This window comes from Podarcis tiliguerta (genome assembly GCF_965153285.1).
Source record: "Podarcis tiliguerta genome assembly, chromosome: 14".
Classification (NCBI taxonomy): domain Eukaryota; kingdom Metazoa; phylum Chordata; class Lepidosauria; order Squamata; family Lacertidae; genus Podarcis; species Podarcis tiliguerta.
Window position 1 is genome coordinate 12,575,085 of NC_139547.1, and position 14,121 is coordinate 12,589,205.

General features: G+C 46.2%; 1 protein-coding gene across 1 annotated transcript in view; it reads left to right on the forward strand.

Annotated features, from left to right (window-relative positions):
* GLDN (gliomedin) overlaps positions 1-14,121 on the forward strand; it is a 41,816-nt gene that overhangs the window by 24,073 nt on the left and 3,622 nt on the right. Inside the window, exons 7-9 of the mRNA XM_083412083.1 lie at positions 7,173-7,256; positions 7,340-7,465; positions 8,774-8,924. Coding sequence (XP_083268209.1) covers positions 7,173-7,256; positions 7,340-7,465; positions 8,774-8,924 — 361 coding nt within the window. The remainder of the gene's footprint in view (positions 1-7,172; positions 7,257-7,339; positions 7,466-8,773; positions 8,925-14,121) is intronic.

Sequence of the window (14,121 nt, forward strand, 5' to 3'; positions counted from 1 at the left end):
GAAATTTCTGTTCGTCTTGATCCCTTAATCTTCCTGTTATTCTAGCGAGCTCGGCATAATTTATCACTTTAACCTGTCAATCACTTATATTGGGTATAACCTCCGTTTTCCAATTTTGTGCTAACATGATTCTTGCGGCTGTAGTGGCATATAAAAATAATATCTTATCTTCTTTTTTAATTTCTTTACCCATCATTCCTAGCAGAAAAGCTTCAGGCTTTTTGGGAAAAGTATATTTAAGAATTTTTTTAAGTTCGTTATAGATCGCTTCCCAAAAGCCTTTCACTTTACTACATGACCACCACATGTGGTAGAGGTCACCTTCTACCTCTCCACATTTCCAACATCTTTTATTCTTCAACCTATAAATCTTGGCCAACTTCACTGGCGTATGATACCACCTATAGATCATTTTCCACAGGTTTTCCCTTAGCGCCATACACGCCGTGAACTTCATGTTAGTATTCCACAATTCCAGCAATGTGGCATGATGCTGTAAGCATTCAGTGCCGATTGAGGCAATGGCTTCTCTGAAGATGAAAAGATCTCGCAAAGGGTTATTGACTGTCTTTCATTTCCCTCCTCCTTCACTCCTTCAACCTGGAATCCCTTTAGTGTGGCTGAAGTGAGCTTCTCAGAGGCAAGGGCCAACCCTGTGGACATACTTGGAGAGATAAGGGAGGAAGGGCAGATATGCTGCTTTGTCCAGAAAAAGAAACCTTTGAAAGTGAAATTTTGCTTTCATTATTGCAACGAGAGACCTGGAACTGCCAAGGTTGCATTTAAATTAAAAACTCCATCGGTGGTCCTGGGAAAACTTGGCTTCACTAATGTGGTGCTTTTATCTTGACTTCTGATGGAAATGGAGCCCTGTTGCTTCATTTAGGTGGTGATGATGGATTCCTGCTCATTTTGCTGAGCGGGGTCCTTGACCTCTGGCTCAAAGTCCTGCCCTGGTACTTTACCAGCTTCACAGACTTTCAGCTCATCCTCTTGGACCACAAGCCATTTTGAGCAATCTAGACATTTGGTCTAGTCATCATTTTTGATGGTTTTTTCCCCCTGATGAGTTCTCCCCAGTACATTAGTTGGTTTTGTTGCTTCTCCCTCTTCTGTTTCTGGATTGGAGTCATCAAGGCTTGGTGAGTAAGAGGTGACATGACAGAAGTTGCAATAAAAACGCAATAGGGGGGGGGGGAAACCAATTTAAAATACAGGCTAAAATGCAATTTAAAATGCAGCCTCATTTTAAAAGTAGCCCATAAATCAAAACCATAAGGGGAGGGAAACATAAGGGTCAGACTGAGTCCAAACCAAAGGCCAGGTGGAACAGCTCCGTCTTGCAGGCCCTGCGGAAAGATGTCAAGTCCCACAGGGCCCTAGTCTCTTAAAAAAAATAATAATGGTGAATTTTGGACATGATGGAGATGTAAAAGATTTGGATTATTATAAAAGATGTAGGAGGAAATGATAAACAACAGGACCCACAAAGGGGAGGAGGGAAGTCCAGGAGATTCTTTGCTTTTATGTTGTATGTTGGATATGTGGCTGCAAAACTTTAATATAAAAAAACAAATAAATAATTATTTTTAAAGAGAAGTTTATAAAATTATGCATGGCATGGAGAAATTAGTATTAGTATTAGTATACCACCCTATACCCTCGGGCAGCAACATAAAATCATAATATAAAAACACAAAACCCATAATAAAATAATAAATAATAATAATAACAAAAGCAACCTGATAATGCCCCCCCCGCTCCCTGACACATTTAAAAAGACATTGGATGTCAGTCAGCCAAAGCATATAGAGAAAGGTTTCCCTCCTTCTCTCATAACTCTAGAATTTGTGGGCACCCAATGAAGCTGAGTGCTGGAAGATTCAGGACCGGGAAAAGAAAATGCCATATTTTCCTGTGTATAAGACTGGGGTTTTTTTAAACCAAAAAATTAGGTTTAAAATTGGGGCTCGCCTTATACACGGGTAGTGCTGAGGGTGTTTTCTTAACTTGGAGTCCCCCCAAATAGGGGACGTCTTATACATGGACGTGGGTGGCGCTGTGGAATAAACCACTGAGTCTAGGACTTGCCGATCAGAAGGTCGGTGGTTCCAATCCTCGCGACAGGGTGAGCTCCAGTTGCTTGGTCCCTGCTCCTGCCCACCTAGCAGTTCGAAAGCACAACAGTGCAAGTAGATAAATAGGTATCTCTCTGGTGGGAAGGTAAACGGCGTTTCCATGCGCTGCTCTGGTTCGCCAGAAGTGGCTTAGTCACGCTGGCCACATAATCCGGAAGCTGTACGCCAGCTCCCTCGGCCAATAAAGCGAGATGAGTGCCACAACCCCAAAGTCGGTCATGACTGGACCTAATGGTCAGGGGTCCCTTATACACTGAAAAATATGGTACTATTTCATGCAATGCACCATAGCCAGATGCTTCTAAAAAGCAGCTGCTGAGAACCACAGGAAGGGAGAAGGCTCTTATGCTTGCATCCTGCTTACGGGTTTGCTATAGTCAGCTGGCTGGATCCTGGACTAGACGGCCCATTGGCCTAATCCAACGAGCTCTTCTTATGTTCCTACATTCTTCTCAAGCAATGCCCCATAAAGAACCTATTTCCCATTGTGCTATTTCTGGAGTGTCTCACCTTTCCTTTTAATATGGGCCCTCGTAATGAGCCTGTGAAGTGGGAACGTGGTCCTCCTCCAGTCCTCGGAACAGGCTGTGCCACTTCAAGGATGGCAGAGGAGAACATTGCTCTTGCCCTCTCCTCTCTGTACTATTTTGGGGGCTGCTTGCTTAGCTCACGCTAGGAACCAGCACCCCACAGATTCCATCCCATGCTGTGTCTAGCTTCTGTCTTATCTGGAGGAGGGGGAGAAAGGGAGATGATTAGTGATAGGGATATGAGCAGCTGTTTGCAAGGTAAACCTTGGCATGTGAGTGGGGGGCCTTCGGCGAACCCATGCTGATGCCTAAATTCATCCGTTCCTCTCCTTGCTGTGACTCTGCTGGCAAGGCTAGAATTGGCGAGGGATGGAAGGAATCTCAGTCTCGCAATTTCAGCAGCCTCTGCTTAAATACCCCCCAGCGAAGCAAAACTCACCTCTTCCTCAGTCAGATTGTTCCTCTGCAATCAGCTCTTGGGCTTATATACTTCTGATTTTCAGACAGTTGCCATCTATATATCTCCAGGCCTTGGATGAACTGGAAACACAGTCGTCCTTAGACTTTCTTGTTTCCTTTCGTCAAAGCTTGTTCCCAAATGCAAATCCTGCTCTTGGCACATTGGGAATGCCAGCCTGGGCCTTGACTGTTCTACCCAAAAAGATAAAATGCTGTTTCAGGGGCTTTGTTGAGAATGTGAACTGGGGGAAATGGATAGAGAAAGAGGGCATTCTCTCCTCTCCCCCATAACCCTGGACATTTATGAACTTCAGTGTTACAGAAGCACAGATTTCCAAGGAATATCTAGTCCACGCTTCCCGGTTGTTGCACGCTATGGAGCGCAGGACGCAACTATGGCACCATTGAGAGATTGGCACCCAGCCATATCCAGTCAGCAGTCTGTTTCAGGATAGGCAAAAAGAACTACAGTGGTACCTCAGGTTAAGAACTTAATTCGTTCCGGAGGTCCGTTCTTAACCTGAAACTGTTCTTAACCTGAAGCACCACTTTAGCTGATGGGGCCTCCTGCTGCCGCCGTGCCACCGCCGCGCGATTTCTGTTCTCATCCTGAAGCAAAGGTACTATTTCTGGGTTAGCAGAGTCTGTAACCTGAAGCGTCTGTAACCTGAGGTACCACTGTACCATGAAACACAGAGGATAAGACCATCACTGGCTCCTAGCCACAATGGCTATGTTGTTGCTCCAACAAATGGGGTTTCCCGTTGGGGCATCTGGCTGGCCACTGTGAAAAGAGGATGCTGCACCAAAGTGCCAAAATTCTGACACGCTTTTTCCATACAAAAGGTGGCAATCACATACCATCAGCGCTTGAAGTGTTTAAAGCTACACCCCTAGCACAGTTATTATGGGGGGCTCAGATTTGGACAGGCCTTCACCTTGGATCTACAGAAGCTGTTCAATCTAATTTTTCCCTGTTCCACCCTGTGTTCCAAGTGCTTCACTGCACTTAGAGGCTAATCTCCCCTCTGTTGAATTACAGATTTGGCGTAGGACATTTAATTATTGGCTTTGCCTAAGTTTAAACCCCACTGGTCTACTACCCTTAGTGTCGCAAGATTGTCACGAGAGCGCTTGGATTAAAATTGTCAGTGAAAAGCTTTACTTTTCTGGTTTATCAACACAATAGCTATTAACACTGGGCTTCAGGTAAAGCAAAAAATTTAATTAGACAGCGCCTATATGATATCGAATAACAGTATACTCTGGCCACAGTAAGGAAATTTTGTCCACAGTGTGATTGTTTTCCACCTAGTCATTTTGACACTTTGTCACACACTATTTGCAAAATTTAACCATTCCAAAATACAGACATGCTTTCACTTTCACAAGATTGAATATACTGCCTTCGGCTGTACTTGAGGGTCGATTTCAAAAAATTCCACTGGGAAAATGGTTATGTCCCTATGGAGATGGCAGTATTGAGTCAGTGGCTCATGTGCTTCTGGCTTGCACTCCTTATAAAGATTTGAGGACTGAGGTTATGACCCCTTTATTACTGTCCATGCCGGGTCGCTCAACCATTCCTACTAGGTCCTTTCTTTTAGCGGATCAAGATGATCAGGTGACAGCAAAAACAGCAAGGTTTTTAGCAGGGGCAATTAGAATAATATCTATTATTTGATTGTTGATGTAAACCCCCAAAATGTATTTTCTATAGTTAAGTTTTTACCTTTATCTTCAGTACATTTTATTTTATTGCTATGGCTAGTGGCTGATGCAAATGAAGATTCTTCTGATTCTCTGATGCTGGGCTTGTTGGCCTCCTTTGGCCTCATCCAGAAGCGCCTTTCTTGTGTTCTTAGGATGTGTAAATTTATTTATGGCATTTTCTGGCACAGGATGGAATGGCGCCTCCTTGCTCAGGTGGCTTTGGAGGGCGATTAGTTTGGAAAATCGTGACCTCCATCATGTTGCACTTTGACATGCTTTCGAACTGCTAGGTTGGCAGGAGCAGGGACCGAGCAACGGGAGCTCACCCTGTCACAGGGATTCAAACTGCCGACCTTCTGATCGGCAAGTCCTAGGCTCTGTGGTTTGGACCACAGCACCACCCACGTAGGTTTTTGTCATGGTGTAGCAACTCATCACAACTTTGTAAGGTTGGCGGTTAGGCATTGGCTCAATGTTTTGTGGAGGGGAAGTGGTTGGCTGTGCCTGACCCTCCAATTGTTGGTGCTAGGGAATTCCGTTAAAGGAATCCAGGGACTCACCTTGCTTTTGTCCGAACCCTGTCAAGGGGCTAGGGCCACACCAGAGCCCCTGGAAGCAGCTGGGGTGAGCTGTGAGACTGAAGCCAGTGTGGTGTAGTGGTTAAGGGCGGTGGAGTCGTAATCTGGTGAACCAGGTTCGCTTCCCCGCTCCTCCACATGCAGCTGCTGGTTGACCTTGGGCTAGTCACGCTTCTCTGAAGTCTCTCAGCCCTACTCACCTCACAGAGTGTTTGTTGTGGGGGAGGAAGGGAAAGGAGAATGTTAGCCGCTTTGAGACTCCTTTGGGTATTGATAAAGCAGGATATCAAATCCAAACTCTTCTTCTTCTTCTCACTCAACCAGGATGCTTCCCCTTACTGACCTCTGGTGGTGCCCAGTTGTCAGTCTTGTTCCTGCCACAGTGCAGGTTCAGGTAGTCTGGAACCATGCCTAAGCAACCACTCACATGCTGTAATCAATAAAGTTGTGGCCAAAATTATTGCCAAAAGCCTTAACCAAAACTCTGTGTCTATTGTGTCTGTAATTTTGGGGGTGGTTTGGGAGGTCTTCACCCACAGGTTGCCATGGCTGAAACACATGGTTAGATCAATGAGAGACACACATGAACCAAGGGGCTTTTTATGTACTAATGCATGTCTTGATTTCACAAACATATTGGAGAGATGATGTATTTATTCCCCCATCTTTGGCAGCCCTGAAAATATGGAAGTCATAACAAAAACCCAGCAGAAGCAAAACAGTGTTCTGAAAAGCCATTGGAAATCGTGGCTTTCCCTTAGCCATTCTTCCATTTAATTCTTGTTTTTGTTTTTGTGTAAATGGACAACAAACAAGATGAATTTTAACAGGGAGAAATGTAAAGTATTGCACTCGGGCAAAAAAAATGAGAGGCACAAATACAAGATGGGTGACACCTGGCTTGAGAGCAGTACATGTGAAAAGGATCTAGGAGTCTTGGTTGACCACAAACTTGACATGAGCCAACAGTGTAACACGGCAGCTAAAAAAGCCAATGCAATTCTGGGCTGCATCAATAGGAGTATAGCATCTAGATCAAGGGAAGTAATAGTGCCACTGTATTCTGCTCTGGTCAGACCTCACCTGGAGTACTATGTCCAGTTCTGGGCACCACAGTTCAAGAAGGACACTGACAAACTGGAACGTGTCCAGAGGAGGGCAACCAAAATGGTCAAAGGCCTGGAAACGATGCCTTATGAGGAACGGCTAAGGGAGCTGGGCATGTTTAGCCTGGAGAAGAGGAGGTTAAGGGGTGATATGATAGCCATGTTCAAATATATAAAAGGATGTCATATAGAGGAGGGAGAAAGGTTGTCTTCTGCTGCTCCAGAGAAGCAGACACGGAGCAATGGATCCAAACTACAAGAAAGAAGATTCCACCTAAACATTAGGAAGAACTTCCTGACAGTAAGAGCTGTTCGACAGTGGAATTTGCTGCCAAGGAGTGTGGTGGAGTCTCCTTCTTTGGAGGTCTTTAAGCAGAGGCTTGACAACCATATGTCAGGAGTGCTCTGATGGTGTTTCCTGCTTGGCACGGGGTTGGACTCGATGGCCCTTGTGGTCTCTTCCAACTCTATGATTCTATGATTCTATGACTTGTCTCCAGCTAAGTAGGCCCGCTGTAAAATAGCCGTGTCCATTCACTTCAGATGGTCTACTCTTGAGTAGGACTGGTATTGGATGCAATGTTAGATTGCGTGTCACAATAATAACAGATCTCTCTGTGTGTTCCTCTCCTTCTGTGCACCGTTTAGGGGAGACCTGTGCTATCCCAAATGATGATACCTTGGTAGAGAAAGCAAAAGAGAAGGGACACCTTCGTCAGCACAGAAAACCAGGTAGCCTGTGCTAAAAATGATCGCTTTGCTGACTAAAGGCTGGCCAGTGGTGCTGATTCTGTTTCTCTCCCCCTCCCCATCAGAATGCATCATTAAATCAATTGGAAACCCAGCTGAGATTATACAATTAAGACAGAGCTACGGAGCGTGGATGATGGATCTCGCCAACCGAAGTGATGAAAAAATTTGGATCGCTGAACATTTTACAGGTGAGGGTAGGATCCAAATCCTCACTCAGCAATGCAGCAGGATGGGCGACCGTGGGCTGCTTACACACACACACTCAATCCAACCCATCTATACCTGAAGAAGCGTCTCCACCCCCATCGTTCTGCCAGGACACTGAGGTCCAGCTCCAGCGGCCTTCTGGCGGTTCCCTCCCTGCGAGAAGTGAAGTTACAGGGAACGAAGCAGAGGGCCTTCTCAGTAGTGGCGCCCGGATGTCAAGGAAATAAACAACTATCTGACTTTTCGAAGACATCTGAAGGCAGCCTTGTTTAGGGAAGATTTAATGTTTGGTGTTTTATTGTGTTTTTAATATCCTGTTGGCAGCCGCCCAGAGTGGCTGGGGAAACCCAGCCAGATAGGCGAGGTGTGAATAATAACAATAATAATTTGTTGTTGTCGTCGTCATCATCATATTGCAGGGTTTGTGGGGGACATAAAATGAGTGGGGAGGGAGGAAGAACAGCACTGTGAGCTCCTTGGAGGGAGGGACAGGATTAAAATGTACACGTTCTCTACTTGTAGCTGCTTGGAAAACCTTTCTTAAGGACAAACATCCCAAAATGTTGCAAAGCGCCCATGCAGTGTATTGCTAGATTCCTCCTCCTGCAAGCTTATTCAGCACCTGCTGTAGCTGGTTTATTATCCGAAGCACAGGAAGGAGATGGTCTTTGCTTGGAGGGCTTGCAAAACGTGCATGGCACAGGAGAGATTGATAAGAATCGAGAGTAACCAAAGAATGACCCAAGGAAATGAGCAGGCAGGTGGGAGCGTGTGATGGCAGTGGCAGAGGGAATCAGGTCAACCAAAGGCCTGGTTAAAAAGGAACGTTTTTGCCTGGTGCTTAAAGGTGTGTAATGAAGGCACCAGGCGAACCTCCCTGGGGAGAGCATTCCACAGACGGGAAGCCACTGCAGAGAAGGCCCTGTTCTTGTGTTGCCACCCTCCTGACCTCTCAAGGAGGGGGCACATGAAGGAGGGCCTCAGAATATGATCTCAGGGTCTGTGTAGGTTCATATGGAAAGAGGTGTTCCTTGAGGTATTGTGGTCCTGAGCCATTTAAGGCTTTATAGGTCAAAACCAGCACTTTGAATTGGGCATGGGAACTAATTGGTAGCCAGTGCAGTCGGACCAGGATTGGTGTAATATGCTCAAACCGTCTTGCTCCGGTGAATTCTGCACCAGCTGAAGTTTCCAAACCGTCTTCAGAGGCAGCCCTACACATTGCAGTAATCTAACCTATAAATGTAATAAACAAACCAACTTTTCCCATGCCTTCCTCCCCTGAACAGGCCACATGATTAAAGAATATGAGGACATCTCTGCGCTGTGGAACAACAGCTACAGCACCATTGAGCTGCCTTGGCAATATTACGGCTGCGGACATGCCATCTATAACAACACCTTGTACTATCAGCGTGTCGGACGCAACATTATTGTGAAGTAAGTAACTGAGGGGGCAGCAAAGGGGCTTCTGCTACTAAGCTGCGCCACGCAGTGGCGTAGCGTGGGTTGTCAGCACCCGGGGCAAGGCAAGTAATTTGCGGCCCCCCCCCCGCTGCACTGTCCCTCCCCCAGATAGTCCCTCGCTCTCTCTCCGCACCGCACGCCTGGCACCCTCCCCTCCACAGTGGGCGGCGACCCGGCGGCTCGGAACGGATTCGCACAGCCAGCACTGCAGTGAGAGAGAGAGAGTGAGCCAGGTAGGGGCAGAGAGCTGCGAGTGCGAGCGCCCCCCCCCCAGATGTTGCGCCCGGTGCGGCTGGGCCCCCCTGCACCCCCCACGCTACGCCACTGGCGCCACGTCAGGGAGAGGGAACCCGGTGACCTGTGCTGAATGGCAGTAAGGCAGCTCCGCGGTAGAGGATCTGCCACCCTGGCATCTCCCAATTCTGGAGCCCTGGAGAGCCACTGCCAGGAATCGCAGACCACACTGGGCTCCACGGACTGATGGGGCGAGTCTTTGTAAGGCTGTTTCCTTTGTTTCTCGTTGCTGCCATTCAACAGAGACTCGCTTTGAACAGCTTGCTTCACCCAGGGCTTAGCTTCTGGGACGGGTGTGTATCGTGGGCTCCGTTGTGTGGGAGCTGGGATTGCAGCCTTGGCGTTATTGGGGTGGCTGGATGCTATTTTGAGAGCGAGCGAAAGATCCCCTCTGCTCTTTTGCCCTTTCCAGCATCGCCCTTGATGCTGACGCCAACAAAAACATTTGCCTTTGAGAAGCAGGTGTGAGCGCCTCCTTGACCTTTCTCCCTAGGGAAGCAGGCAGAGAAATGAGAGAGGTTCCGGGGATCGTAATTTGCTCTGTTCGAGACACTCCCTGTTTCTTGGCAAGGGGGTTTAGAGATGCCAGACCTCTTCCAACAATGGTCTTTCATCTCAGCAGTGGAAGCGGCTGAAGAGGGAGGAATATAATGTCTTAACTGTCCATGATTAACACTCAGAGGGAGATGGATGGTGCTAGCAGCCGTTTGAAGGCTTTGGGGAGTTGCTTCCTCTGACAAAAGACTTGTAAACCAGGCAAGAGACAGATTGCAGACCTGATAGCATCAGGCAGTATCTTATGTTCCAAGACATGTGCATAAAGCTTTCATGCTTGGTAGTGGCACCCAGATTGCAGAACTGCCCCCCAAAAGGCCCCATCTCTTTTGAGTTTTAGGAGTGAGGCATGTATTTTTCTCTTTGGCTGTGCCTTTGATCTGTTTTTTTTAAAAAATAATATTTATTAAATGTTTAATAGTTACAAAAAGAAAAAGAATAAAAAAGAAAAGAAGAAACAATAATTTTTTTTTACAGACAATACATCAAAAAGAAAAAGAAAAAACAATACCACAAAACAACAAGAAAAAACTAAAACATTTAAAAACACATCCAAATTACATTTCTTTATCTTTCATATGCTTGTTTCCTCGACTTCCTCACGCCTCCCTTTTTTGTATTCAAGTTCAAATTAGCTGGTTCAACAAATCCTTTCCCTCTTTCTCAATTTTTGTTCTATAATTTATCCTAACACAGTTTAACTTTGAATTTTCCACTTTAACGCATTAGCAATTAATTTTTGTATAATTCTTAATAACACTTCTGCTAAAACCTGTGCCTTTGATCAGTTTTGCCTTCCTGCTTTGGCAATGTATTTTGAAACTGACCTATGGTGCAATTCTATGGTGTGTGTGTGTGTGTGTGTGTGTGTGTATAATCAAATGCAGTTCATCCACCTCATAGTTTGACCTGGCAGCCTCTTGTTCTGTCCTTTTCTGGGATTCAACTTTTTTTAAAAAACTGTTTCCCTCCCACTGTGAACAATGGCTTGTGGAAGAACAAGGCTTATTCAAATGGCAGTTTATGGTCCCGTCTTGCTGTCCCTATGGAACGCAGTTGTTGATGTGGTCTAAACCACTGAGCCTCTTGGGCTTGCTGATCGGAAGGTCGGTGGTTCGAATCCCCACAACGGGGTGAGCTCCCGTTGCTCTGCCCCAGCTCTTGCCAAGCCAGCAGTTCGAAAGCATGCCAGTGCAAGTAGATAAATAGGTACCACTACAGTGGGAAGGTAAACGGTGTTTCCGTGCGGTGCTCTGGTTCGCCAGAAGTGGTTTAGTCATGCTGGCTACATGACCCGGAAGCTATACGCCAGCTCCCTCAGCCAGTAAATCGAGATGAGCACTGCAACCCCAGAGTCAGCCGCGACTGGACCTAATGGTCAGGGGTCCCTTTACCTTTACAGTGGGAAGGTAAACGGCATTTCTGTGTGCTTTGGTTTCCGTCACGGTGTCCCATTGCACCAGAAGCGGTTTAGTCCTGCTGGCCACATGACCCGGAAAGCTGTCTGTGGACAAACGCCGGCTCCCTCAGCCTGAAGGTGAGATGAACGCCACAACCCCATAGTTGCCTTTGACTGGACTTAACTGCCTAGGGCTCCTTCACCTTCAGCTTTTTACCTTGTTTCCCTAAACCATGGTTAACACTAAAGCCAGGTTTGGTTCAGTGATGGTTAATTGAAAACGGAAGTGAAACCTTGCAGCCTTGTTGTGGCTGTACCAGAGGAGAACCAGAAACTGAGCAGACTGCACTCCCATGACCCTGAGGTTCCAAACTGTAGTTTAGTGTTACATACAAACAGAACCATTGTCTCTCTTGGGGGCAATGATAAGAGAGACAGGTGCATTCTGCTATTCCCTCTTAACTCTTAAGTGGCATGTTCTGTACTTTGAGGAACAAAAGGGAACATCATTTTTAAGAGCTTCTTTGCCTTGCTTGCTTTGAATGGTGAACTGTCCTCAGAATGACCTTTTCCTTCAGCAAACTTTGTGGCAGACTTGCTTCTCAGCCGTGTGGTCCCAATCTTAGGGTGCATGCTCATCATTTTGGACCCTTAAACCACATTCAAAGCTTCTTTCCCTCAAAGAAATCTGGGCACGGTGGTTGATTCCCCACAGTGTTTTAATTCTCAGCAATCCTTAATAAACTACAGTTCCCAGAATTCTTTGAGGGGAAGGCTTGCCACGAATGTGCTTTAAAGGGATAGCATATGCAGCCTGTGGGTAGCATCATTTCCTTTGGGATGTGTCTTGCGGTCAACTCAACTTTTGGAAGATTCTCAAGAAACTGTATCAGCCCTTTTTTGGGCACTTTTTTGAATTACGTTTCAGGGCTTCCTGATCTCTGTGACTCAGATATCCAAACATTTCCATAAATTTTTTTTAAACAATGCTTTTGTACTTCAGAGAGATGCTCATTCTGCCCCTGGGAAGGCAAGAACAAGGCCAGAATGCTTGCTCAATCTCCTTGCTTGGAAAGAAATTTTGTTTTTATTTCCTGGTCCCAGTTTATTTGATTGGATTTCAGAATTTGCCACCCAAGTCATTAGAACGTAAGAAGATTCCCATCTAGGCTGTCATCCTGTTTAGGGAAGTTTTTAATGTTTGGTGTTTTATTGTGTTTTTAATATTCTGTTGGGAGCTGCCCAGAGTGGCTGGAGAAACCAAGCCAGATGGGCAGGGTATAAACAAACAATCATCATCATCATCATCATCACAGCAACCACCCAGATGCTTGTGGGAAGCCCAGAAGCAAGGTAAAGGTAAAGGTACCCCTGCCCGTATGGGCCAGTCGTGTCCGACTCCAGGGTTGCGTGCTCATCTCGCTTTAGAGGCCGTGAGCTGGTGCCGTCCGAAGACACTTCCGGGTCACGTGGCCAGCGTGACAAAGCTGCAACTGGTGAGCCAGCACCAGCGCAGCACATGGAAACGCCATTTACCTTCCCGCTATAAAGCGGTACCTATTTATCTACTGGACCATAAAGAAGGCTGATCGCCGAAGAATTGACGCTTTTGAATTATGGTGCTGGAGGAGACTCTTGAGAGTCCCATGGACTGCAAGAAGATCAAACGCATCCATTCTTAAGGAAATCAGCCCTGAGTGCTCACTGGAAGGACAGATCGTGAAGCTGAGGCTCCAATACTTTGGCCATCTCATGAGAAGAGAAGACTCACTGGAAAAGACCCTGATGTTGGGAAAGATGGAGGGCACAAGGAGAAGGGGACGACAGAGGATGAGATGGTTAGACAGTGTTCTTGAAGCTACAAACATGAACCTGACCAAACTGCGGGTGGCAGTGGAAGACAGGAGTGCCTGGCGTGCTCTGGTCCATGGGGTCACGAAGAGTCGGACATGACTGAACAACTAAACAACAACAACATTTATCTACTTGCACTTAAGAGTGCTTTCGAACTGCTAGGTGGGCAGGAGCTGGGACCGAATGACGGGAGCTCACCCCGCCGCGGGGATTCGAACCACCGACCATACGATCGGCAAGTCCTAGGCACTGAGGTTTTACCCACAGCACCACCCACCAGAAGCAAGACACGAGTGCAAATCTCCTCTTGTGATTTCCAGAAAGCACATTCAGAGGCATGCTCCAGTTTAGGCATTGATTTGCATTGAAATCAGTCCAGTCTTCTGCTGCCTGTAAATTGGACATTTGCCGTCCAAATGGCATCTAATTTGCAGGCATTCTTTTCATCCCTCAGGACATAAAACCTACTGGAATTTTGACAGATTGAACAAAGGACTCCATTTTTATTGGTAACTGAAATGACTCACACATGGATTCAAACTTGTATGAGCTTTCCAATCTGCCTGTTTCAATGTTCTCTCCTCCTCTTCTCCCCAGAAAACCTTTCTTTGGTGATCTCTACAGAGGCCCCGTCTGCACTATGCATTTAAAGCAGTATCATCCCACTTTAAACTACACTTTCTGGGAAGGGCAGTTTGTTAAGGGTGCTTTGTGTGGTTCGGAGACTCCTTTTCCCATCACAGAGCTACAATCCCTCTTCCCAGGGAACTCTGGCAATTGTTGTACTACGAGGGGAAGTAGGGTATGCGTGGTATAAAAACTAGTCTACTTTGGTAAAAATTTATATTCATTGCTTCCTCCTGTTTCCCCCCTGGCCCAGTCCACCACTGTTCACAATGTTTTCAACACTGTGATACATCACCAGTTGAACCACAATATACCAATATATCACGATGTCTGAAATAAGGATGGAGCTCTGTGGAGGCATCGGCTGGCTTAATAATAATAATAATAATAATAATAATAATAATAATAATAATAATAAATTTATTTATATCCCGCCCGCCC